General features: G+C 40.3%; 2 protein-coding genes across 4 annotated transcripts; both read right to left on the reverse strand.

Annotated features, from left to right (window-relative positions):
• Positions 1–1567: 1567 nt before the first annotated feature.
• LOC129815544 (non-POU domain-containing octamer-binding protein-like) lies at positions 1568–7783 on the reverse strand. Of its 2 annotated transcripts, none has more exons than XM_055869474.1 (10): positions 7680–7783; positions 6868–6994; positions 6590–6783; positions 3707–4008; positions 3502–3597; positions 3148–3344; positions 2732–2919; positions 2448–2469; positions 2236–2336; positions 1568–2064 (listed from the first exon to the last, which is right to left on the reverse strand). In XM_055869474.1, the coding sequence occupies exons 2-10, from the start codon at positions 6992–6994 to the stop codon at positions 1960–1962; spliced, it is 1332 nt and encodes a 443-aa protein (XP_055725449.1). In that variant the 5' UTR covers positions 7680–7783; the 3' UTR covers positions 1568–1959. The 2 variants fall into 2 exon arrangements, with proteins under 2 accessions (XP_055725449.1, XP_055725442.1); XM_055869467.1 differs by having other exon boundaries at positions 7674–7783.
• A 4827-nt stretch (positions 7784–12610) lies between these two features.
• Positions 12611–17695, reverse strand: zgc:113208 (uncharacterized protein LOC550591 homolog). Of its 2 annotated transcripts, none has more exons than XM_055869487.1 (6): positions 17336–17695; positions 16917–17072; positions 16734–16832; positions 16551–16621; positions 14480–14610; positions 12611–14363 (listed from the first exon to the last, which is right to left on the reverse strand). In XM_055869487.1, the coding sequence occupies exons 1-6, from the start codon at positions 17463–17465 to the stop codon at positions 14129–14131; spliced, it is 822 nt and encodes a 273-aa protein (XP_055725462.1). In that variant the 5' UTR covers positions 17466–17695; the 3' UTR covers positions 12611–14128. The 2 variants fall into 2 exon arrangements, with proteins under 2 accessions (XP_055725462.1, XP_055725471.1); XM_055869496.1 differs by having other exon boundaries at positions 16917–17067; positions 17336–17426.
• Positions 17696–26928: the final 9233 nt, after the last annotated feature.

The following is a 26928-nucleotide window of genomic DNA, read 5'->3' on the forward strand; positions in this document are numbered from 1 at the left end:
TCACTGTACTTCAAAATGATGTCCATCACCGATTGGTAATGGTCAAAACCTATTCCCTGCACTTGGAATGGACACTCCCGGGGAAATATGGTCATGGAGCCAACAGAATACGGTAGCTTTTTGCTCCATCTTCAACAATGAAAAGTAGACTATTGGTTTTGGGCTAAATGTGATTATTTGTGTTTACAATTATACATCTGATATTTTCCTGCATACTGACATTTTCATTCAGCAACATCTTAGAGATGGGCTCCGAGTGGCGCAGCGGTCTAAGGCACTGCATCTCAGCGCAAGAGGCGTCACTACATCTCAGTGCAAGAGGCGTCACTACAGTCCCTGGTTTGAATACAGGCTGTTTCACATCCGGCCGTGATTGGGAGTCCCATAGGGCGGCGCACAATTGGCACAGCGTCGTCCGGGTTTGGCTGTCATTGTAAAATAAGAATTTGTTCATGCCTAGTTCAAGGTTACACATCCTAGTATTATCCACTGGTGCTTTTTAAGTGACACTTGATAGTGAGCTAGTGTTGTCCTTTAAGTGGCTTACTGCGGAGGTTCCCAAACTTTTTCACTCATGAAATAGATGTGGCACAGTCCTATGGCCACAAACACTGTCCCCTCTTGTTGGCCGATGTTTAATGCATGACTCAACATTACAGCAAAATCAACAGGCTAAAAACATTAGCTGACGTGGGTTAGTTGATCTGTACATTTCTGACAAGTTCTGCAATGACAAGAGAAACTGCTGATGCATTACCTCATTTCAAAATTGACCACCTTGTATTGCATCGATGGGTAGAAACACTTAACTAAAGTTCCCTCAAATATACAGAATATTAGTGTTCTATTAATTTCTCTACAGATAGACCAATGTGGTCCAAGCTTGAATTAGGATACATCCCTACTTTCTCAGATCTTGGATAGTTGCTTGTAGTTAACGTGCAGGCTAAGTCTACACGTCAAGCTAACGAGAGACTGTCATGGCTAAATTAAGGTCTGCACTAAACAGCATGCTGTGGGTTCAAGCCTGATGTCCTGCAACATATCCCTGCTGCCTTTAAAAACATGGAATACGTCGTAGCTTGCTTTTCCCCCCATTTAACGGCAACTATAAAATAAAGATATTACTGACAGACCCGAAGAATGTCAAATCAATAGGGAATTACCCTTTTGTTTTGATCTGTAAATAAATGTCAAGCACAGTTTGTCAATGTGGTGAGTTGTAGACTGGCAAAAAGTTGAACTGCTAGACAAACACTTGAGTTAAATGGCAAAAAGAGTAACACCCTATTTTACAGTACACCAACTTGTACATTAGACCATAGGAACAATGGTATGCTTCACTCAAATACCTTTATACTATATCATATAATTTTCTCTGATATGTATAGCAGTGCTTTAGTAAAAATCTAAATGCTTTAAAAGACCAAATCATACTTGTAACTACATTATTCTCTTATGCATGTCTTCTATACCGTCGCTAAACCAGCCTTTTGAAGGAAAGGATTACATTCTAACACAGTTAACATGAAATTTAAAACATGACAAAGTACCAAAAAAACCTACATGGAATTAAGATTTTATTTAAAGCTGTTCAGAAAGGCTTAGAGAGAGAATGAGCGTGACAAATGTACTATTGCTATATAAAAGTACATTGTTTTGAGGAGTGGTGTAGTGGTATAAAAATAGGTGGGTAAACTGATCGCCGGTCAGGGTGAAAAAAGCAACACTCCACACATTTGCAATGCATTTGCGTTTACCCTCCACTACACCACTGGTTTTGACGAATAAAAAGAAAGTCTATACAGAAGCAGTATTCATCTGAAATACGTAAATGCCAAGTTGACACTTAAAAAAAAAAATCCCCATACAATTTTTCACAGTACATAAAATGTAATAATCCATGTATGACTTAAAATATAGTACAGTTTGAAAAGTAAAAAAGTTGAATTGATAATTTTAGAATCTGCGACGCTTGTTGGCAAAGTCAGCAGGGCCTTGGCCAGGGCCTCTTGCGAAGCCAGGTTGGCCTCCTACGGGCATGGTGTCGTTTCCTGCCCCCTGCTGGAGAAAACAGAAAATAAATAACATGAGTGACATTTACATGACACCATTAGAACACCAGAGGTGAAATGATCAAATACATTCTTGTTTATGTTCTCTTTGGCACAATAAATTAGTTAATCTTGGTATGTAAATATATTGTTTGTTATTCTAAGTGGTCTCTTATATTACCATTAAAGGGGGGTTCTCAGCAGGCATGTTGGCAGCTCCAGGGTTGGGCCCGCTGGGCTTTCCTTCAACACCACCCATTGTGTTTCTGTTCATTCCTTGACCTACACCAAAACCAAGACAGACAGCACATCTGCAAACCAATGCAATATATACTAAATAACATGGTGCCCTTGATAGCTCAGTGAAGATCTGACCGCTAATGGAAAACTTACCTTGCATGTGCATCCGCATCTCCTGCTCCAACAAAAAAAAGAGATAAAAAAACACATGAAAGGTATTTCTTAAATCAGATACATTAAACAATATACAGCTTTCAGAATACCCAACCAAAATTGTTTTTTTTAGCGAATACTTGTCCTTTTTCCGATTGCTGAATACCAGTAACCACAAACAAAACAATTTTAAAGATGCTTAGAAACATTTTAGGCAACTTTAATTTCTGTGTATTGAGGAATAAATCTGTGCATTTAAGCAGTGTCAAGAAGCAAAGACTCACATTTCCAGGGAAGTTCCCCTTGAAGCCCTCCTGCTGCCTCCTCATCCTCTCCTCAGTGTGCATTCTCATCTCCTCCTCCCTCCTGCGATGCTCCTCTTCCTGACGCAATTCCATCTGCTTCCTCTTCTGCATCTCCTGGTTATGGAGCTCCTCCATTCTCCTCAGCTCCTCCTGACGCCTCAGCAGGTCTATAATGAGATGAATACCCCATTTGTTAGTAACCCAGTCAAAAGACCTAAAACATATGAATCAATTGCTAACAGGACTACATTCAAGCGGTGTGGTATGCGATTGACCTCTGGGCTAAATATGGTGGTAGGACACTTTTCCCATAAGACACCACGTTGTGTTCATCAGTATCCTAACCTTTGTATTGATATGCGTCTCTAGAGTGGGCCGAGACCATACATGCATACCTTGTCTCATCAGGACAACCTGGTGCTCATGTCTGGCTGCCTCCATCTCCTGTTCCAGCTTCTCCTGAGCCTCCTTTATGTTCCTGTCGACCTGCTCATACTGCTGCTTCTCCATCTCCAAAAGGGCCTTCCAGCGCATGGCATACTCATACTCAAATGTCCCTGGCTGAGCAAACCTTGGTGGATGCTCCCGCTCCCTGGCGGAGAGATTTTACATAAGAGAAACAGCTCAGTACGCAACATTTTCAAGTTATGGATTGTACCTCTTTTCAGCAACAAAGTGTGAGATTGTTGTACGCACAGTTCTGACCAATGCATTCTGAGAAAGTATGCCAACTCTGTATGATTACTCACTTGTGAAAAACTTGGTTTTTGTTTACAATCCTCTCCGGCAGTCCCTCATCCTCATCAAACTGCTCCATTGGTTCGACTGTTACTGGCCTGGGGAATCTGAAAGCAGAAAACAATCAGCATGACGACTTCTGCCATTTTGAAAACCTCACAACAAATGCATTTGAAACGTCAACATGTTTTAATACATTTCCAGCATAATACTTACGCAGTCAATAGAAAGGCTCCATCTGCACACCTATCCAGAGCCTTCCTTGCTGCAGGCTTGGCTGTGTATTCCACAATCCCCTTTCCTGTGGGTCTCCCTCTATCATCCACTATAACTATGGCTCTTTCAATCTGGCCAAAGAAGGAGAAAGCCTCTTCCAGGAGCTCATTGGAAATGAACTGTGGCAAATTCCTCACAGCTAGAGCAGCACCATGTGTCGCAAACCGCACACGCAACTGTCTGCCTCTGAATGAGGTTTCATCAAGTTCAGCTTTAGCAATCTCAGCCACTGTTTTTGTCTCCTGTTGGTAGAAAATTATAAAATTACAACATTTCCAAATTGATCACATAAATAGAAAGGTTGGCTATTGAGCAACAAATCCAACACTTAGGGCAAAACAGACAGGGTTGGCTTAACTTCTTATGGCTGCAGGGGCAGTATTGAGTAGCTTGGATGAAAGATGCATAGAGGTGCCCATAGTAAACTGCCTGCTCCTCAGTCCCAGTTGCTAATTTATGCATATTATTAATCGTATTGGATAGAAAACACTCTGAAGTTTCTAAAACTGTTTGAATGATGTCTGAGTATAACAGAACTCATATGGCAGGCAAAAACCTGAGAAAAAATCCAAACAGGAAGTGGGAATTCTGAGGTTGGTAGATTTTCAACACAGCCCCAATTGAACAAACCATGGGATATCTATGAGTTTGCACTCCCTATGGCTTACACTAGATGTCAACAGTCTGTAGAACCTTGTCTGATGCCTCTACTGTGAGGTGGGGCCGAAGGAGACAGGAAATAGTCAGGTCTACCATGACCTGACCATGCGTGTTCACATGAGAGGGAGCTCTGTTCCATCGCATATCTGAAGTTAATGTAATTCTCCGGTTGGAACGTTACTAAAGATTTGTTAAAAACATTCTAAAGATTGATTCAACACATCGTTTGACATGTTTCTACTGACTGTCACGGACTTTCTACTGACTGTGCATTCCGACAAAGATCAGCAATGGTAAGTGAAGATTTATAATGCTTTTTATGAGTTTTGTTGACTGCACAATTTAGCGGGTAACTGTATGGCTTCCTTTTGTGGCTGAACGCTGTTCTCAGATAATTGAATATTGTGCTTTTGCCGTAAAGCTTTTGAAATCTGACACAGCGGTTGCATTAAGAACAAGTGTATCTTTAATTCTATGTAAAACATGTACCTTTCATCAAAGTTTATGATGAGTATTTATGTTATTTGACGTGGCTCTCTGCAATTTCTCCGGATTTTTGAGGCATTTCTGAACATGGCGCCAATGTAAACTGAGATTTTTGGATATAAATATTAACTTTATCGAACAAAACATATGTATTGTTTAACATGAAGTCCTATGTGTGTCATCTGATGAAGATCAAAGGTTAGTGATTCATTTTCTCTATTTCTGCATTTTGTGACTCCTGTCTTTGGCTGGAAAATTGGCTGTTTTTCTGTGATTTTGCAGTGACCTAACATAATCGTTTGTGGTGCTTTCGCTGTAAAGCCTATTTGAAATCGGACACTTGTGGGATTAACAACAAGATTACCTTTAAAATGGTATAAGATACATGTATGTTTGAGGAATTTTAATTATGAGATTTCTGTTGATTGAATTTGGCGCCCTGCACTTTCACTGGCTGTTGTCATATCATCCCGTTAACGGGATTGCAGCCATAAGAATTAAGGCATCAGTATGCATTAGTTCGGCTGGCACCCAACCGAACTCAGCTTGCATACTGCCTTAAAAGACCTTGGCTTGAAAAATTTGAAAAAAAGCAACAATAGCACCGTTTGTCTATTTTGAGATGACATTGCCAGCATACACTTCCTCAAAAGTCAGATATTTCATTTTTATTTAACTAGGCAAGTCAGTTATGAACGAATTCTTATTTACAATGACGGCCTACCCCGGACAAACCCTCCCCTAACCCAGACGACGCTGGGCCAATTGTACAGCCCGGGATCGAACCAGGGTCTGTAGTGACACTTCTAGCACAGATGCAGTGCCTTAGACCGCTGTATCTAAGATGAGATTTTAGTCACGCAATTTCACATCTAATATGTTTGCAGTATTTCTCAATTAAAAAATGTGCATGAAAATGAGTTGTCTCTGGTTAAATGACAAAGACTATTGAAGCATCTCTACCACTGACCAATCACCAACAAAGGGGTGTAGACTTCAGCTTGCCACCAGAAAAAAAAAGTGTGCGCTCCCGAACAGCTGAAAAAACCCTCACCGAAGTCCAAAACGTCACAAAATGTTGTCATAAAATATGCACAAACTCTACCTAACTGTTTCGGCTGGGAAGCACACGGACGGCCTTTAGACTATTGACAACATGTAAACTATTTTGTCTCCAAATGTTAATTTAAAACAAAAACATTTGCACAATGAGCGCTTGTCTCACATACATCATTAGTTAGAGTTGTTAGTTGGCTAGCGAATTTGAGTATGGACATGACAGTCAAAACATGCCATGGTATCAATAAGATATGTGCTGAAACGAAGCCAAGATTCCCCATTGTTGCTACCTATCTGACTATTCAGATTCATAACGTACACCTTCCAGCCACCTTGTTGTGCAAATCATGTGTGAGGTCAGCCAGTCTGTTTTCCATATGATTTAGGATTGAGGAATATAACTTCCATCACTTGAATATGCTGCTGCGACAGAGTTGAAATTCCACCTGACCGGGGTGCGAACTTTCAACCCTTCTCAACGTAACAACTCACACGAGGCACTGTCAATACTACTGACCTGGAAATGCCAAGGCAATTCTGAATCCGGGGCGACAGCATTTATAGATCTCAGTAAGGCAGTAGATATCCACTTGGTCATCCACTACACTAGCAACTTACCAGTCTAATGAATCCAAACCCCCTGTCCTTGTTGATGAAAATCTCAGCTGCCTTGCCATACTTGGAAAACAACTTCTCCACCTCCGCCTCTGTAACACCAGTTGGTAAATTTCCCACAAAGAGACGGCTACGCTGAGTGTAAGTCTTCTCTCCTGGTTTCCTGAAGTTCTGTAGATCTATGGTTATCCCAGCATCTACAGAGGAGCAAAATATTATAATACAGGAGGATTTCATTTCCTTCCAATACAGGGCTCAGGAGGCGATGAATCCCATCTTACTTGGGCTCTCCTGCTCATCTGCATGCTGTCCATTGCTGTTATCTCCAGGGTTTTTCTGACTTTCCATCTGGTGTCTAGATGGGCCATGATTCTGCTGTTCACCACGGTGGCCCCAGTTTCCTTGCATCTAATAAAAAAGGACAGTCATTAACACAGTCACTACATTTATTATAAAGAACATAATCGGGTTAGCTAGTTATGAAACAAAATAAAAAAGATTCCAAAGCCAGATGAACGATATAACGTTAGTTAGCTACCGTAAGTGTTCAGTTAGTTATATAACGTTAACTGATCATTTCACAAAGTCTAAAATATTTTTGGTTAACGTTTAACAAGCAAATAGTAGATGGTAAAGAGTGGCGTTTTGAGAGATAACGTTACTATCGGCTAAGTAATGAAATGCGACATCGCTGGCTAGTTAGTTAATTGTCAAGATAGAGTAAAGCGACTACCTAACGCGTTAACGTTAACTAGCCGAATTTGAAAGCCACCGAATTAGCTAGCTAACTAGTTCAAGGCGTGGATTGGCAGCTAGCAAACAAACATCGATGTTGAAACAATCAGTTAACGAACTAAAACGTATTAGCACACGTTCGATAACTAACGATAGCTAGCAGTTAGCTATCTTATACATTTGGGAAGCTGGCTAGCAGCAAGCTAAGCTAATCACCCCCACTCCTAGCTAACAATAGCTAGCTAGCACACTCGTTTTTTTTCTAGCAAATGAATCCAACATATTGCTAACTAATATAAAATACTTTTCAGATGAAAGCACAATTTTTGTATATCCAACCATTACTTCATACCTTTACCAAAATAAATGTTTGGGTCAATACGATTCCAACGCACGTAGCAGGGAAAATCGCTCTATACAAAGAACAGAGACTGGATTTCACAAACAACCTTGATAACGCATGAGAAAGTAGATTTGCTGACAGAGAGGAGGCGGATGCCGTGAAGACATGCAGTGATTGGAACAATTGCTGTCAATTATATAGAGAAGAACATATCTAACAATCTGATTGGTGCATATTCTATTTGAACATTCTTTGATTTTTGTCTGGAAATGACGTTTATAGTTTGTACGACGCTAAAGGGTACGACAAATAGTAACTGTGTCTTTTTGGTGGCACCAATAACTCCGCCATGGTTTGTTGGACAAAGCCTGAGGGAAATGAATGGCGTTTTGTGATAAACGCCCAAAATAAGGAATGTGGTAAACATAGGCTTAGCAGATTTTATACGTTTTGTCCTATGAGATCATCTTCATCAGCTAAAGTCACTTTTTGTGAATTTTGACAAATTTATGTTATAGAAAAAGCACATAAAGGCTTCACAATTCCAGTGGTGACCTGTCATTCAGGGAAGGTTTTGAGGCCTACCTTTTAAAAAATATATATTTTTGATTGCCTGTCTGGTGGAATTATTGTAATCAAAAGGAGAGACTTTTAGATTTCTTCAAAACAATCAAACTTTATTATTTCATTACTGCACTAATGGAGCTGGTCGGTAATCACCGCTGGAGGTGATCACTGAGAACTCAACGAGCTGGTTTGAGCCACAGCATTTTATAGCGAAGTCCATCCTCCTTCTGTCTACATGACAAACAACAGATGTATGGAATGGGTCACAAGGTTAAGATGTGTATGAAAGATACTTATAATTCACAGCAGACAGTATCTGCTGTAAAAACAGTTATCATTGTGTAGAGACCAAGGTATGGCCCTGGAGTCATCTCTCCCTGGTATCTTATAGAACAGAAACATTAACTCATGCTCTGGAATGCAGTATCACCCAAAGACATCGTAAATTTTCCAGAGTCCCATCCTCAGTAGAACACACACAGATGAGCGTTCTAACAACCCCTTATTCAAAACAACCATTTGATGCAATTACAACATCATAACATCATCTTGCAATTTTGCTCTCACACCTGTTTTGCATGTTATTTTGGCTTTAATACATGCCACATATCAGTTTGCAAACAATGTGAAAAATGAAATAATTTAGTTAATAAAGCCGCATACAAACTTGATCTGCCATTCAGGGTGTGTGGTCCCAAGTCTGAGTTTAAGGTCTCTTTTCCAAGCGTAAAAGGATAAACATTCAACATTGGCCATGCTGTCAATCCAGCATGACATCTGCCACACTCAAAACAACTGGAAACTCGGGAACTGGGAAATCTGTCTTCAGTGAGTTCAAGACAAGTGGGAACTCTGAAAAAACGAGCTCCGGCTGGGATAATACGTTTTAAACGGTCATCCAAGTCGGGAATTCTGGCCTCTTTCAAGAGCTCCGACCTGAAGATCACTGACATCATCATGATTCAACCTTGTTTTTTTTTCAAGTTTCCAGTTGTCTTGAAAGCACCATAAATCCAGAGAATGCCAGACTTAGATGACAAAGTTTGCCCACGAAGGACCGCCGCACCACCTCCCTGTTCAAGTGAGCACAGCACAACAAGGCAAGTCTAAAAATGTCTTTATGCTGCTGCATAAATGATGTAATATGCCAGGGAGATATGTATACTGTAGCTAAGAAAGTAATATTAAGTGTATGTTGTGTAGTAAGCTGTTGTCCCTCACCCTAAAATTTGGTAAATTTTCCCCTCTTAATTTCGCCTACTGTTCTCACTTGGCGGTGCACATGTAGCCTATAGCCTGTTTAGAGAAATGTCACCATCAAATATTGTAAGAGCTTTCATTGTCTGCTTATATACCCCCTTTATTTTTCGTATGGTTCTGACTTGGTGTACAGGGAGAATATGGTAATAACGGCCCATGTTCAATTATGTCGCTGTACATTTCAAAAGTGCTGAACAAATAGTTACATTGACTACGTCCGTCCTAGCTCACTCATTATTGTCTTAATCAAAATAACAGATTGCCTCTTATCCACTCGTTGTTCCCTTATGCCATAGTTTGTACAGCTCAATTGTCAGTATAAACCACATTTGTTTAAGCAAGTCAGCCATATCAGCTATGTTTTTTTAAAAGGCAGTAAATTAGGCTGAATAAACTGTTTCGCTGCCGAACAAGGCTCTGCTGGTAGCCAGGGCCCAGTTTCAGAAAGCGAGTTTAGTGACTCAGAGTTAGTTGACCCAGAGTTGAAGGAAACTCTGGGTTTTCGGTTTGACAAAGCCAGTTCAGCTTAACTCTGAGTCAGTTACTATCGCAACATACTCCGTGAAGCTAACCTGCTCGCTGGCAGGTTATCTTCAACTAACCCTGAGTTTCTCCTCCTCTTTAGCTAAAGCCTGCAGACTGAAGGTGTCAGACATGGCGTGTCCTTTTCTTGAAGAGCCAGTTGATATTGAAGCACAAATACTCAGCAGAAATCTCCGTTGGGAGAGAATAATCAGACCCCGCTTGGATGTTTTATCATTCCCTGATGATTATCTGTTTGAGGGTTTCCGTTTTTCTGCACAATCGATCAAATCAAAGTTTATTTGTCACGTGCGCCGAATACAACAGGTGTAGTAGACCTTACAGTGAAATGCTTACTTACAGGCTCTAACCAATAGTGCAAAAAAGGTATTAGGTGAACAATAGGTATGTAAAGAAATAAAAGAACAGTAAAAAGACAGGCTATATACAGTAGCGAGGCTACATACAGACACCGGTTAGTCAGGCTGATTGAGGTAGTATGTACATGTAGATATGGTTAAAGTGACTATGCATATATGATGAACAGAGAGTAGCAGTAGCGTAAAAGAGGGGGGTGGTGGGTGGGACACAATGCAGATAGATCATTCATCTTCACAATATTTTCAGCCCTTATATCGTTCATGTGACACATCGTGGACATGCTCTCAGTTCGGGAAACAAATTCTTTGTGTTGCACTTCGTTTTTTTGCCAATATATGCTATATATGTATAGCATTTTTCCAAGGCAACCGTCTGTCGGGCTGCCAGAAATGTGACTCTTGCACTGAAAAGTTGACTGTGCACTTTTGTGGTTTCCCAAGTCACAGACCCACAAGACTAATCAAAGAAGAATTCCACAGAATTGCAGGTATCAGGCTCAGCAATAATTTATTTATTTAGTATGAAGCTTTGAGACTTGAAGCACTAATCAGTTAATTTGATATACTTTAGGGTTTCCAGGTGTGATTAGCTGCATAGATGGCACTCATATTCCTATCACAGCTCCTTCAGTAACTGAAGGAGATTATGTGAAAAGGAAGTATTTCTACAGCATTAATGTGCAGGTAGGCCTAAATAGTAGCCTTTAGCATTCCAAATGAAAGATACTTCACAATACAGTTACTGCAGCTAATTACTGTTCTGCACTGTGAAGATCATATGTGATGCAGCCCACATCATCAGCAACGTGGAAGCAAAGTGGCCTGGGTTTGTACATGACTCGCACATTTTTCGTGAGTGTACACTGAGCGCTAGATTTGCCCGTGGTAAATATATATATAAAGCTATATCCTATTGTAATCAATATTTTGCTTCATCCTATTGCAACTGAAAATTTAAACTGTATCCTTGTATTATCATTGGAGAGTTCAATGGTTACCTGCTCGGTGACCTGCCAGCCCTATTTACTGACCCCTCACCCTGATCCTGAGCCCGCAGCAACGTTATAACTTGGCTCACTGCAGGCCAAGAGCCAGGGTAGAGATGACCATTGGGATGCTCAAGGCCCGGTTCCAGTGCCTTCGTAGGCTCAGAGTCACCCCAGAAAGGGAATGTGACATTATTGTGGCATGTGTGATTCTCCACAACATTGCCACAATTAGAAGAGAACAATATCCTACTCAACCAGTGAACGATCCTGACCACCCCGCTGATGCACGAGATGGAAGAGCAGTCAGAGACACAATATGCTACCATAATTTCTGATTGACCCATCACCTCCCCAGTGTCAAATAAAGACAATATGCCTTTCTTTTTATTAAGTCTTCTTTATTTCCTGCAAGTACAAATACAGAAGTTAATATTTTTTTATGTTGTTCAAACAAGTAAAATCATCCACCTGTGGGCACCTCACTCACCTTTAACTGATGTTCCAGCAGTTGTATTTCTATCTTTTGCATCTGCAGCCTTATGTGGTCAATTTCTAAATTACATTTTTCAATTTGGTTCTCTAAGTACACCTTGTACAGCTGTTTCACAGGGAGCTATAGGAACACAAAAAAATGACATTGAATTTCAGTGCCAGGTCTACTTAGTTTCATTGTAAGTCATGGGCCAAACAGCAGTCTCAACGTCAACAGTGAAGAGGCGACTCTGGGATACTGGCCTTCTAGGCAGATTTCCTCTGTCCAATGTCTGTGTTTGCCCATCTTAATCTTTTATTTTTATTGGCCAGTCTGAGATATGGCTTTTTCTTTGCAACTCTGCCTAGAAGGCCAGCATCCCGGAGTCGCCTCTTCACTGTTGACGCTGAGACTGGTGTTTTGCGGGTACTATTTAATGAAGTTGCCAGTTGAGGACTTGTGAGGTGTCTGTTTCTCAAACTAGACACTCTAATGTACTTGTCCTATTGCTCAGTTGTGGACCAGACCCTCCCACTCCTCTTTCTATTCTGGTTAGGGCCCATTTGCACTGTTCTGTGAAGGGAGTAGTACACAGCGTTGTACGAGATCTTCAGTTTCTTGGCAATTTCTCACATGGAATAGCCTTTATTTCAAGGAACAAGAATAGACTGACGAGTTTCAGAAGAAAGTTCTTTGTTTCTGGCCATTTTGAGCCTGTAATCAAACCCACAAATGCTGAAGCTCCAGATACTCAACTAGTTTAAAGGCCAGTTTTATTGCTTCTTTAATCAGGACAACATTTTTCAGCTGTGCTAACGTAATTGCAAAAGGGTTTTCTAATGATCAATTAGCCTTTAAAATGATAAACTTGGATTAGCTAACACAACATGCCATTGGAACACAGGAGTGATGGTTGCTGATAATGGGCCTCTGTACGCCTATGTAGATATTCCATTAAAAATCAGACGTTTCCAGCTACAATAGTCATTTACAATGTATACACTATTTCTGATCAATTTTATGTTATTTTAATGGACAAAAAAATTAGCTTATCTTTCAAAAACAAGGACATTTCTAAGTGATCCCAAACTTTTAACGGTAGTGTATACTCATATTCTGCATACTCATTCATTAATATTTCTAACTCCACTGGGGAGAAGTAGGAGGTTCAAGCCCTTTTTTCTCCTGTTGTCATGATGAATCATGTTATCTGCTTTCCATTGATGAGGGCTTTTAATCTCCTCATGCACATGCTTTACTCTGGGTTAACTTAACTCAGAGTTGATTTAACTAATTGTTATCACCTGTAATTAAACCAAAAACACAGAGTTTGAAAGCTCAGAATTAGTCAACCCAGAGTTCAGGTTTAAACTCAGTATGTTAAACCTGCTTTCTGAATCAGGGCCCAGGTGTAGCAGTGATAAGGTGTTGGGACTGTTGTTGAGACAGCTTAAAGTAGGCCCTACCAGTTTGTGGGCACTGTTTGTCACCATTATAGTGCAATGAATCTATTGTTTAATGTTGTGTAGTGGCTTTGCTGGCATGCATTAAAACATTTATTTATATTTTTTTTATTGTTTGCCCCACCAAGATTTTCATGCTAAAATCTCTGCATAATTCATAAAGGATTTGTATGTTAACTCAAATGTACTTATAAAGCCCTTTTTACATAACTGCTATTATATCACAGAACAAAACATATAACATCACCCAAGTCAGTTATCCTCAGACCTTATTTTTAGGTTTTATTCCAAAACCCTATACTTTCTTCCCTTAGAGATGGCTGAACAAACCAGATGTAACTAATTTCCGGGTTTTAGGACTACAAGCTGGTGAGCTCTGTCGCTCATTCTTTTTGCAGCGCACAATACCCACCTCATAAGAGGTGAAAGACGCATGAGAATAACAAGACAGAAGCTCCAAGAAAGGGAGTTCGATATCTCTATATTTAAAAAAAAGTCACATTAAAGTTAAACATTGCATTTACAGTATCAAAAATACCACAAACACATGTTTGCAAATAAAACAGTCAAACTCATGCACTTATTTCTGTACCCCAGTGGAGGCTGTTGAGAGGAGCTATAGGAGGATGGGATCATTGATATGGCTGGAATTAAATAAATTAAATGGAATCAAATGTTGTTTCCATATGTTTGATCTGTTTTTTAACGTTCCATTTAAATTCCTTCCAGCCATTACAGCCATTACAATGAGCCCGTCTACCTACCAGCCTCCCTACTGTACACGTATAATGAATACAAGCAGGGTGCATGGTTATTTTGGCTTAACCCTCTTGGCACCCTCCTTGTAGTCCTCCTTGGTCAGTCGGTACCCCCAGTGCTGTAATGTCTGTCTGACCACAGGAGAGATTGTTGGGTTGTCAAAGCCACAGCCTGACCGGACAACTTTGGTGATAAGATTATTTCTCCACCGGCCTTTTACCCCAGCACACTTTGCCCATCGCCCGATCTGACGCTCATCATCCTTAGTACGCCGACCATGGTAAAACCTGTAGGGAATTTACATTTCAGAGTAAGATTCTGAGCAAGAAGACACTAATGTAGGAGAATAGAAAGGAGCCTTATTATACCCAGTCTGAATGTACTGTATATATTCTGCAAATACCTGCAGTACCACTGAAACCACCCATAGGGATCCTGGGTTACAATCCATCCACTGCTTTCCCACATTTCTAGACTGCCTCCACACTTCACTTTGTATGTGTTTACACTGTCTGTGTATGTTGATGAGGCCACCTGTATGGGGAAACACAAAATGCATTATTTATTATAAACAGTGTGAGCCTGGCTTTGTAACGTCTTATTAGTAGGGATTCACGATATATCGGTGAAAATATCAGAATCGGACGATATTAGCTAAAAATGCCAACATCGGTATCGGCCCAATGTCTAGTGTAATGCCGATGTGGAAAACCGATGTCAAAGCTGACATGCATACCTATATAACGTAGGTACATGACGTAATGATGCCACATAAAATTTTGCGCTACATGTGCAACACAGCATTTCTAACCTAGCCCACAATGTCAGCTGTGTGGATCGAGCAGTCAACAAGTCGAGCAGTCATTTGAAAGAGTAAGAACATTTCAGCGAGACAACGCAAAGGCGAAATCCATTAAAGCCAAGATAATGGAATTCATTGCCCTTGACAATCAACCGTTCTCTGTCGTGGATGATGTTGGATTTTTCGCGACTGGTCGAGCACCGGTACACACTACCAAGTGCACTATTTTTCAGATTTTGACCTACCGGGGTTACACAGTAATACGCTAATGTTTTCTGGGAGTCACTGAGTAGACTGATACCCCATGTCATTCATTCACAATCCATAGGTAAGGCTGTACAGTGAAATAAGTCTGCTCCCAATGCAATGCTAAAGTATAATACATCCAGTGTGATTTCAACCGATTTTTGATTTTATATAACATTCCAACCTCGTTTAGCATGCTCTATTCAATATGGCATAATTCTACTATTTGTATTAATTTGCATCTGTCAATGACATAGCCTTCGAAATAAAAGTAACTGCAAAGTCCACTATTGTGGCTAATCCTTATTGTGGCTAGGTTCACATTGATGGGTCCGACCACCATTAACCAAATAAGAACTGTCTTATAAATTAGGATTATTTTAGATGATGACAGCTAGCTATATAGTTAACAGATTGTCGTTTTGCTATGTTTTTGGGGAAGAACATTGCTTGCATCCATGAGCTAGCTAGCTTTTTTTTATATGACCAGCACTGTAGGTGCGCAAGACAACTTCACCAGCATCATAGCATAGGTATCGATGAATCGTTGTGACATATGAAATACGGGTGATAGTGTAATCAATGTGTAATAACTACGTCAAAAATGTATGAACACGTTAAAATATGTGACGTGCAGTCATATTCAGGTCCTGATTGGTCAAATAGTGTTATTTGACCTGTATCTTTTTGACACACAAAGACCCAAACGGCGTTCCATAGAAATCCTGGTTGAGAATGAAACGACTGAATAAATGAACAACGAAACAGCACAGCAAGTAAGTGAAAGAAATAGGTTTTGATTATGTTTTACTGGTAAATGCCAACAAAATAACTTTTTGGTCAGTGTGGTGCGTGTAACCCTTATTTAACTAGGCAAGTCAGTTAAGAATTCTTATTTACAATGACGACCTACCCTGGACGACGCTGGGCCAATTGTGCGCCGCCCTATGGGACTCCCAATCATGGCCGGATGTGATACAGTCTGGATTCAAACCAGAGACTGTAGTGAAGCCTCCTGCACTGAGATACAGTGCCTAAGAGCGCTGCGTCCATGTGTGTGTGTTAACTATTTAACTGTAGTAGAATGTTTAAAAAGGCAGCTAAAATGTTAAATATCAGATATTGGTATCTGTTTTTTTTGGCAAGGAAAATATCGGTGCATATATTTCATTAAATTTCCAAATGACTCAAAATGTCTAACTTCGTCAGGATCATTATGAGATCATAGCAACATTGGTGGGCATGCTTATGACAAGTCTTATAATGTTTTATTTTCGCATTATACCAATCAGCTTTAATTGTTCAGTCTTGTTTGGGTGTCTATTACAATGAATGTGTTCATAGGTGTTTTATCGTTAATTTAGTTTGGTAGGCCAGTGTGAGGCCACAGTCAGTGTGTAGAGTAGGTTTGGTTTCATATAATCACCTGTGTGGGAATGTTCAAACCTTTCAGCCAATCCTCAGGGAGCTCCTTCCATTCATCTTTGTAATTTTGTTCTATGACGAAAGAAACAAAAAAAGTGTGATTAGTAAAGTGGTTAACCTACATTAGTAATTAACTCATAACATCCAATGTAATGATTTTAGATGTGTGGGATAGGCTACTCACTTGTGACACTTGAGCATATTGGTCTGAAGTAGGTACCACCAAAGCTGCCAGCCTGAAGTACGTCTTTTGGTGACATGTTAGGTTGGAACTGTGGGAAGTCTAAGAAAAATGTACATTACTTGTCACCGAGCCTTCTGTGGAATGAATGTCCATATGTTAAAACAGTTGCATATGTAGGCATACCTTTAAAAACAAGTTGTCCTTTGTCATTCTTTGAAACCTCTAGGCATCCATCCCGAATCATCTTCTGGCTTGCATCTTTAGAACTTAGAGAAACTTCTGACCTACCCAAGAATTTGTGTTTTTTCTTGCTTGAGTCCTTCTCTATTTTAGTCTTTTCTGTGGAAAGTAAAGTTTTTTTAGGTGGCTAACGTATTTTTTGGGTTTGTTTTTTACCATTGGCCGTGTTCAAGAGGATCAAACCCGCAATGTATCCTGGTTAAATTGTGACTGACTGACTAATAATGAGTCGTTATTTATGATGAAAATTGATTTGTTGATAGTCGTTTTGATGCTCTGGAGCACGGCCATTTTCTATGCAGCATACTAGGCAGACCTTAGGCCACGTTGTACCTACTCAAAACCGTGACTCACTCACTTACCCTTGTTCAGAGCTTTATTTGCGCAAGTCTTGCCACTATCCTTCGATTTCAGCTTTTTGCAGTCTGGAAGACTTGTCTCAGATGAGGAAGCTTTTCTTTTTGTAGAAGTTGTCGCGCTGCTTTTCTCCATATTTCGTCTCGTTATGTTCCTTCCTGTAAGGCCCTAGACAACGTTCAAATGAAATACATCGAAAACGACCAAGCATCGGAGTTGCACAAACCTAGCTACAATGGTTTTGTTGTGAAAAAGAAGGGACTCAATTGTATCCTCAATATGAATGGGGGAAAAATCGTGTTAAGTAACTGCGCATCTCACTGTTTATGTAATGCTACGGGTGCGCCTGCTTTACAAGCCAGCGCGCCCCGAACAAGGCGCCGTAGTCAGAAGACGCGTTCCAATCAATGACATATTAACCCTGGATTGCTGATGCTATGTTTTGGCCATGGAGAGGCTTTGAAGGCGCCTCCTCAGAAAAGCATTCTTCCATAGGAATGAATGAAATTCTAGAATGTTTCAAGGACAAAAATTATGTTTATTTACATAGTTTTGTTGTTGTAGTGGGGACAGTAACATTAGTAGTTTCCAAAATTATGCTTTAAGGAAAATGTTTTTATATATTTTTTGGTTCCAACCAATGATTTATATATACCTTAGAAAACTGACAGTGGGTGCTGTTTTGAAACCACCATGCCTCCATCTTTGCACCCCCATCATTGTAAAAAATATTTTGGAATCTATAGAAATGCATTTAATAATGTCTACATTGGTTTTTGCCATGTGTATTTTATTAAAGACACCTTAATGCATACTTAAATATACTGAACAAAATATAAATGCAACATACAACAATTTCAAAGATTTTTACTAAGTTACAGTTCATAGAAGGAAATCAGTTAATTTAAATAAATAAATTAGATCCAAATCTATGGATATCACATGACTGGGCAGGGGTGCATCCATGGGTGGGCCTTGGAGGGCATAGGCCCACCCACTTAGCAGCCAGTCCCACCCACTGGGGAGTCATGCCCAGCCAATCAAAATGAGTTTTCCCCCACAAAAGGGCTTTATATTACAGACAGAAATACGTCCATTTGGAGAGCATAAGGTGGGGAGTGTTTGAGTCGTTAAGTCAGATGTTCCGCTTGATTGCTAGCTATATCATAAATTCTTAATTTCACAGTGTTATCTGACAAAGGTATTGATGTGAGTTTCTGTGCCTCTACCTCCCCACACATTGTTTTCACCATATAAATTGGGCCAGTCATATCAAAGTCTCTGGAATAGTGTGTGGTTTCATATTATAGCGGGCATAGCCATTCACCATGGGAATGATTCAAGTGCAACGGTCAGGTGCAGCCTTTTCCCCTGATCTAAGGGTGCTCTCTGATTGAATTTTAACTGTTACATTTGAATAATTTTCATTTAGATTTTTAAGGTTAACCACGTTACAATGATTTTCAGAGAAAAAGACAATGTCATAATATAAACACTGCCGTTCAAAAGTTTGGGGTCACTTAGAAATGTCCTTGTTTTTGAAAGAAAAGCACATTTTTTGTCCATTAAAATAACATCAAATTGATCAGAAATGCAGTGTAGACATTGTTTGTTGTAAATGATTATTGTAGCTGGAAATTGCAGATTTTTAATGGAATATCTACAAAAGCTTACAGAGGCCCATTATCAGCAACCATCACTCCTGTGTTAGCTAATCCAAGTTTATCATTTTAAAAGGTTAATTGATCATTAGAAAACCCTTTTGCAATTATGTTAGCACAGCTGAAAACTGTTGTCTGATTAAAGAAGCAATAAAACTGGCCTTCTTTAGACTAGTTGAGTATCTGGAGCATCAGCATTTGTGGGTTCGATTACAGGCTCAAAATGGCCAGAAACAAAGAACTTTCTTCTGAAACTCGTCAGTCTATTCTTGTTCTGAGAAATGAACTGTCCACCCAATCAAAGGATCAGCGAATTAATCTAGTATTGAAAGTATATGCTACAACTAGCTAGCACTACAGTGCATAAAAGGTGGTAAGTAGTTGACTCAAAGAGACAGAAAGGCAATAGTTGAACAATTTTTATTTTGAATATTTTATTTTTTGCATTTTCCGATTTAAGAACATTCATAACAAAAGTGAAAAGATATTAGACAAAGCGACAGTAACAGATGAGCGTAACAACAAAGAAATAAATAAATTATATATACAAACATACAGTAAATCATAATAAAGAATAAAATAATAGTAATGAGACATTGGATCATATGGTCACCTGCCATAAGCTACATATTATACATTACGTGTGAAACATTATGTGAGGATTATATAGAGATTCAATCAATGTGATGTGAGGGGAGATTCTCCATATAGTCAAAAGGTTGCCAAATTCTGTAAAAAGTCTCTAACTTATTCCTCAAGCAGTAAGTGATTTTCTCCAGTGGGATAGCCACATTGCAACTGGCAGGGGGGAATCCAATTTCCATTTCAAGGCAATACATTTCTTGGCAAATCGCTAGCAATATTTCTGTTAGCTTTATAGTATGGGATTGCCTAAGATTTGAGTTAGTAAAGTTACCCAGTAGACAGACCTCCGGGTCTAAAGGGAATGCAACCCTGTGAATTGAGGATATGGTATCGCATACCCCCTGCCAGAAACTGTGTCGTTTTGAACACTGCCAAGTGGAATGGAGGAATGTTCCTTCATCTGAGCCACATATAAAACATAGGGAGGAGATATCAGGGTTGAACTTGTGCAGTCTAGATGGGGTGATATAGAGCTGATGGAGGAAATTAAACTGGATCAGTCTGTATCTGGAGTTCAATGTGGATGTAACACCATTCCTGCATAGGTCACTCCATAGACCCTCATCAAGATAAATACCCAGATCTTTTCCCCCATCTAAGTCGGAGTTTATCTAGCTCAGGCAGGGTTAGTCCTGACATAAGAGCATCGTAAACACGGGAAATAGTCTTGAACAGTGGTTGGTCTGCGTGGCAGAGTTGTTCAATAGGTGACATCTTAGGTAGGTTCCATTGTCCCTTGAGAGTCACCCTAATAAAGTTTTGTAGTTGTAGGTAGCTAAAGAAGTCCCTGTTAGGCAAGTGGTATTTCTGTTTCAGCTGATCAAAAGACATAAGAACTCCCTCCTCATAACAATGTTCCAGAAGAGTGGTACCCTTATCAGACCATGGTCTAAAGTTACTATTCTGGAAAAACATAGGGATCAATCTATTGTTCCATAAAGGGGTTTTAGGGGAAAGAAATCCCTCTCGTCTGAACAGCTCATGCAGCTTGCACCATGCCAGGACAGAATGTATGATTAAAGGGTTGTCTGTGATGGTTTTTATAGATTTTCTGTCCCATTTATAAAACAACTCTGCCCCAGTGTCATCATTTACCTCAAAACTTTTCAATGTTCAACCATGAGGGAGAGGGACCATTTGTAACGGTCCTGACCTGTTTTATGTTGTTTTTGTATGTGTTTATGGTCAGGGCGTGTGTTTTGGGTGGGCAGTCTATGTTTTGTATTTCTAGGTTGGTTTTTGTGTTCGGCCTAGTATGATTCTCAATTGGAGACAGGTGTGTATCGTTTGTCTCTAATTGAGAGTCATACTAAGGCAGCCAGGGTTTCACTGGGGTTTTGTGGGTGTTTGTTCCTGTGTCCGCACAGGACGGTTGAAGGTTAGTCATGTTTGTTGTTTTGTAGTGTTGTAGTGTCTTGTTTGCTGTTTTCATTAAAAGATGGCTTATTTCCCTCAATCCGCATCTTGGTCCTATCCATACTCCTCCTCGTCTAAGGGGGAGAACAACAATGACTGCCTTCACACCATTGTCAAACCTCTGAGCCAGGAACCTAGACTGTGCAGCCCAGTAGTACATTCTAAAATGGGGGAGGTTTAAGCCCCCTTGACCGTAATCATGGGTCAATTTATCCAGGCCAACCCTAGAGGTTTTGCCGTGCCAGATAAACCGTCTGGTCTGCTTGTCGAGAGAGGAAAAGAATGCTGCGGGCACAGGGATAGGGAGAGATTGAAACAGATATAGAAATCTGGGCAGGACATTAATTTTTATTACATTGATTCTACCCAGTAGAGTGAGAGGCAAGTCCATCCATTTACAAAGGTCACCCTCCACCTTTTGCAACAAGCTGGCCAGATTGAGTTTATAGAGGTTGTTCAGGTTACCATCCACCATTATGCCCAAATATGTGAAGCCCATAGGCGACCATCTAAAAGTAAACTTATGCTTGATGGTATGGTGGTCAAAGACAGACAACGATAAGATTTCGATTTGATTAAAATGTATCATATCAAGAGAAAGAACTATAACACTGTAGTAGGATCTGCAAGTGAGAGAGGGAATGTTCTGGGTTTGTTAGAAATAAGATAAGGTAGTCCACAAAGAGTGATAACTTATTGGTATGGAGGCCCACCTCAAAGCCATGTATGTCAGGGCAGTAGTTGAACAATTTTGAACAAATTCATTTATTCCAAAATTAAGGAGAAGAAAGTTTTTACTTTAATGCATTTATTTTTCTATTTTTAAAAAACTTTCAGTTTAACTTACTTAGCTAGCAAATGCAGCTAGCTAGTTTAGCCTACTCAAACACCCTGCTCAAATAGAGGGATGCTATGTTAGCTAGCTGGCTAGGACTATCCAACACAACAGGTAAGCTTTTGGTTTTACTCATTCATTGCCACCTGAGCCTGCCGGTGTTAGAGCTAAACTGCTTAATGACTGCACACTGTAATGTTACTACATGATTCTAGTGAGTTTACTAACGAGTTAGTTATATGTATGTTGACTATGGACGTTACTTTAGCAAATATGGTGACAAAGGCTGTGTGTAGTGGTTATGATATAGTTTGGCTTGGAAAGTTTTTTTTGCCAGGTCACATACAGCTGATGTGTTGTGCATTGAAGTCCACGAGTAAAGGGACAAGGTGAAAGGAGGAGAGAAGGAATACAATGTCTCTGCAATAAAAGTGAACTTTGTTTACGCGTGGTCAGGGTGTATTCATTCCGCCGATTTTGATGAAAAGCGTTTCTTAAACGGAAGTGAACGGAAAAAAACAGGAATAAACATACCTGAATTTGTTCAATAGAAACTCTTGTTTGCAACTATTTAATGTGTCACTGTCTGTCCGTGTGTCACTGTCTTTCACCTCAAATGTTTCTCCCGACCTGTGTGCACCTACTTTGTAAACTTTAATTCATAGGCTAGGTTGTAGCAACCTCATGATGGGTATATGGAACATTTTTGTATCATGTAGTAGCCTAAACCTCTCGCTGTTACATTGAACTGGGTGAATGGAATATGAATGAGACATCCAATATCATCCAATATGCTGTAATAGAAAAAAAAATGTCCTCCATCTTAAACGTCACTGACCGCCACTGGATGAATCACGCTTCACCATCTGGCAGTCCGATGGACGAATCTGGGTTTAGCGGATGCCAGGAGAATGCTACCTGCCCGAATGCATATTCGTTATTCCTTCTCAGCCAACTGTAAAGTTTGGTTGAGAAGGAATAACGGTCTGGGGCTGTTTTTCATGATTCTGTGCTTCCAACTTTGTAGCAACAGTTTCGGGAAGGCCCTTTCCTGTTTAAGCATGACAATACCCCCATGCACAAAGCGAGGTCCCTACAGAAATGGTTTGTCTGTACGGACCTCAACCCATCGAACATCTTTGGGATGAATTGGAACGGCGACTGCGAGCCAGTCTTAATCGCCCAACATCAGTGCCCGACCTCACTAATGCTCTTGTGGCTGAATTGAAGCAAGTCCCTGCAGCAATGTTCCATCATATAGTGTAAAGCCTTCACAGAAGAGTGGAGGCTGTTATAGCATCAAAGGGGGGACCAACTCGATATTAATACCCATGATGTTCGACACTCAGATGTCCATATACTTTTGGTCATGTAGTGCATCTTGAATTTTATGTGGCATACTTGTCAAACCTCTAGACCTTAAGTGAAACTGATACATTTTACAATTCATACTATGCCAATTGTTTTTCATTGAAGGCAGACAAACCAATTCATTCCTTTCTCTTTTGAGTAATTGCCACTTCCATTTTTGTGGTAGAGCTGCAATGAGATTGTTGATACAAGTATGGAACAACCCATGTTTTATTATTCATTGGATGTATTACATTCTGCAATAAAAAGTAAAAATTTTAATTGATTATTGCTTTGCACAGCTGAGGCTCATTCATTAGTGTTTATGATGCTCTTAACAAATATATTTTATATTTCAAAGTCTCCTAATGTCAGGAACTGAGTGGTAAGAATATTTATTTTTAAGGCTATGAGGGAGTTTGTAAATGTGGAGAATAGCAAGAGAATATCAGGGACAGATAAGTGATTGGGATGAAACCCCCAGTATGGTTATGGTTAGGTCTGCCATCAGCTGACAGATTTAAACTGTAAGTGTCTTTCGTACTGCAGTTCATAGTTCAAACCACAAAGTGAAAACAAGTACAAGCAAGCAGTTGAATCCACAGGGCAAACCTTGCCCTGGACCAGGGAATCCTATCAAAAGCTAAATCTGCCTTTTCCAGATTTGGCCAGTTTCTCCAGCTTGGTGGCCCCTATACTGTACCTGCACTACCTCCCATCATGTTCCCACTCCCAGTGCAATGTATTCCGTGGCCCCAGCAAACAAGTTCCAGAACACAGCAGCGGACCAAGCTGTACTTCGGTTGGCCCCTTCAGAACTAGTCTCCATGATCACTTAACATCTCAATGGATTCCTGCCTTGGAGAATGTTCATTGTCAATCTATTTCATATTGTATATCATGTCATCACTATCTGCAGCCTGGATAGAGAACTCATTGTTTGTTTGCTTAGTATCTCACATTTTCAAGATGGATGTGATAGATGTTGCCACTACTAATGTTCGTATGCAATTAAAACAGATTGACATGCTGCAACTTAGCATCAATAAGATAATTGTATTGCATGAGGATGGAAGACTGTATTTGCCCATACATTTTATCATAAGATACCCTCGAGTGAAGATTAGATAAGAATATTTGGACCCAGTATCACTCCAAGCTTGTCGATGAGAAGTTAGTTATATTTATGAACATGACATGTTCTGTTTGTTTCCCTGTGACTGTGGGATAATGCTTCAATGACATATATATAGACATTATGTGAGTTCAAGGCTGTAGTAATCCATCTGTCTATTATTCTATGAACAAGCTACTGAATCTCTGTGCAGAACCTAAACAAGTCAGTTTGAAATTGCAAAATAAATCAAAAGTAAGGTGCATTTTTGCATGGGAAATCATTCATAATGAATGCACAAGCTAGTGTTTCACACTTCATGTGAATAAATACCAGGATTTTGCCTTTGGTTTAACTTTAGGATGATCATTTCCTCAGAGTCCAGACAATTCCATAATTGAGGTGTGTGTTTCTCTGGCTTGGTATTGGTCATCAGAGGGAGAGATACTGTACACAGACTCTACTCCTTTCAGGAGTTTTTTTATTTTATTTATTTATTTATTTAACCTTTATTTAACCAGGTAGGCAAGTTGAGAACAAGTTCTCATTTACAATTGCGACCTGGCCAAGATAAAGCAAAGCAACCCTAACACATACAACAACACAGAGTTACACATGGAGTAAAACAAACATACAGTCAATAATACAGTAGAAAAATAAGTCTATATACAATGTGAGCAAATGAGGTGAGATAAGGGAGGTAAAGGCAAAAAAAAGGCCATGGTGGCGAAGTAAATACAATATAGCAAGTAAAACACTGGAATGGTAGATTTGCAGTGGAAGAATGTGCGAAGTAGAGATAGAAATAATGGGGTGCTAAGGAGCAAAATAAATAAATACAGTAGGGGGAGAGGTAGTTGTTTGGGCTAAATTATAGATGGGCTATGTACAGGTGCAGTAATCTGTGAGCTGCTCTGACAGCTGGTGCTTAAAGCTAGTGAGGGAGAAAAGTGTTTCCAGTTTCAGAGATTTTTGTAGTTCATTCCAGTCATTGGCAGCAGAGAACTGGAAGGAGAGGCGGCCAAAGGAAGAATTGGTTTTGGGGGTGACCAGAGAGATATACCTGCTGGAGCGCGTGCTACAGGTGGGTGCTGCTATGGTGACCAGCGAGCTGAGATAAGGGGGGACTTTACCTAGCAGGGTCTTGTAGATGACCTGGAGCCAGTGGGTTTGGCGACGAGTATGAAGCGAGGGCCAGCCAACAAGAGCGTACAGGTCGCAGTGGTGGGTAGTATATGGGGCTTTGGTGACAAAACGGATGGCACTGTGATAGACTGCATCCAATATATTGAGTAGGGTATTGGAGGCTATTTTGTAAATGTCATCGCCGAAGTCGAGGATCGGTAGGATGGTCAGTTTTACAAGGGTATGTTTGGCAGCATGAGTGAAGGATGCTTTGTTGCGAAATAGGAAGCCAATTCTAGATTTAACTTTGGATTGGAGATGTTTGATGTGAGTCTGGAAGGAGAGTTTACAGTCTAACCAGACACCTAGGTATTTGTAGTTGTCCACATATTCTAAGTCAGAACCGTACAGAGTAGTGATGTTGGACGGGCGGGCAGGTGCAGGCAGCGATCGGTTGAAGAGCATGCATTTAGTTTTACTTGCATTTAAAAGCAATTGGAGGCCACGGAAGGAGAGTTGTATGGCATTGAAGCTCGTCTGGAGGTTAGTTAACACAGTGTCTAAAGAAGGGCCAGAAGTATACAGAATGGTGTCATCTGCGTAGAGGTGGATCAGAGACTCACCAGCAGCAAGAGCGACATCATTGATGTATTCAGAGAAGAGAGTCAGTCCAAGAATTGAACCCTGTGGCACCCCCATAGAGACTGCCAGAGGCCCGGACAACAGGCCCTCCGATTTGACACACTGAACTCTATCAGAGAAGTAGTTGGTGAACCAGGCGAGGCAATCGTTTGAGAAACCAAGGCTATTGAGTCTGCCGATGAGGATGTGGTGATTGACAGAGTCGAAAGCCTTGGCCAGGTCAATGAATACGGCTGCACAGTATTGTTTCTTATCGATGGCGGTTAGGATATCGTTTAGGACCTTGAGCGTGGCTGAGGTGCACCCATGACCAGCTCTGAAACCAGATTGCATAGCGGAGAAGGTATGTTGGGATTCGAAATGGTCGGTAATCTGTTTGTTGACTTGGCTTTTGAAGACCTTAGAAAGGCAGGGTAGGATAGATATTGGTCTGTAGCAGTTTGGGTCAAGAGTGTCCCCCCCTTTGAAGAGGGGGATGACTGCAGCTGCTTTCCAGTCTTTGGGAATCTCAGACGACACGAGAGGTTGAACAGGCTAGTAATAGTGGTTGCAACAATTTCGGCAGATCATTTTAGAAAGAAAGGGTCCAGATTGTCTAGCTCCATAAATCAAGCTCCATAAATCAAATGGTGACATATTGAGTCCACAGCAGAAAATTATTTTGCTGATGCTTCTCAGACACTTGAAGTGGCGATTTTAGCATTTAAATCTTGGTGGGGCAAAAAAAAAATGTCTGATGCATGCCAGCATAGACACAACACTAAACAATACATTAATTGCACTATACCACTGTTACACCTGGCTATCAGC

The sequence above is a fragment of the Salvelinus fontinalis genome, chromosome 2 (genome assembly GCF_029448725.1).
Source record: "Salvelinus fontinalis isolate EN_2023a chromosome 2, ASM2944872v1, whole genome shotgun sequence".
Classification (NCBI taxonomy): domain Eukaryota; kingdom Metazoa; phylum Chordata; class Actinopteri; order Salmoniformes; family Salmonidae; genus Salvelinus; species Salvelinus fontinalis.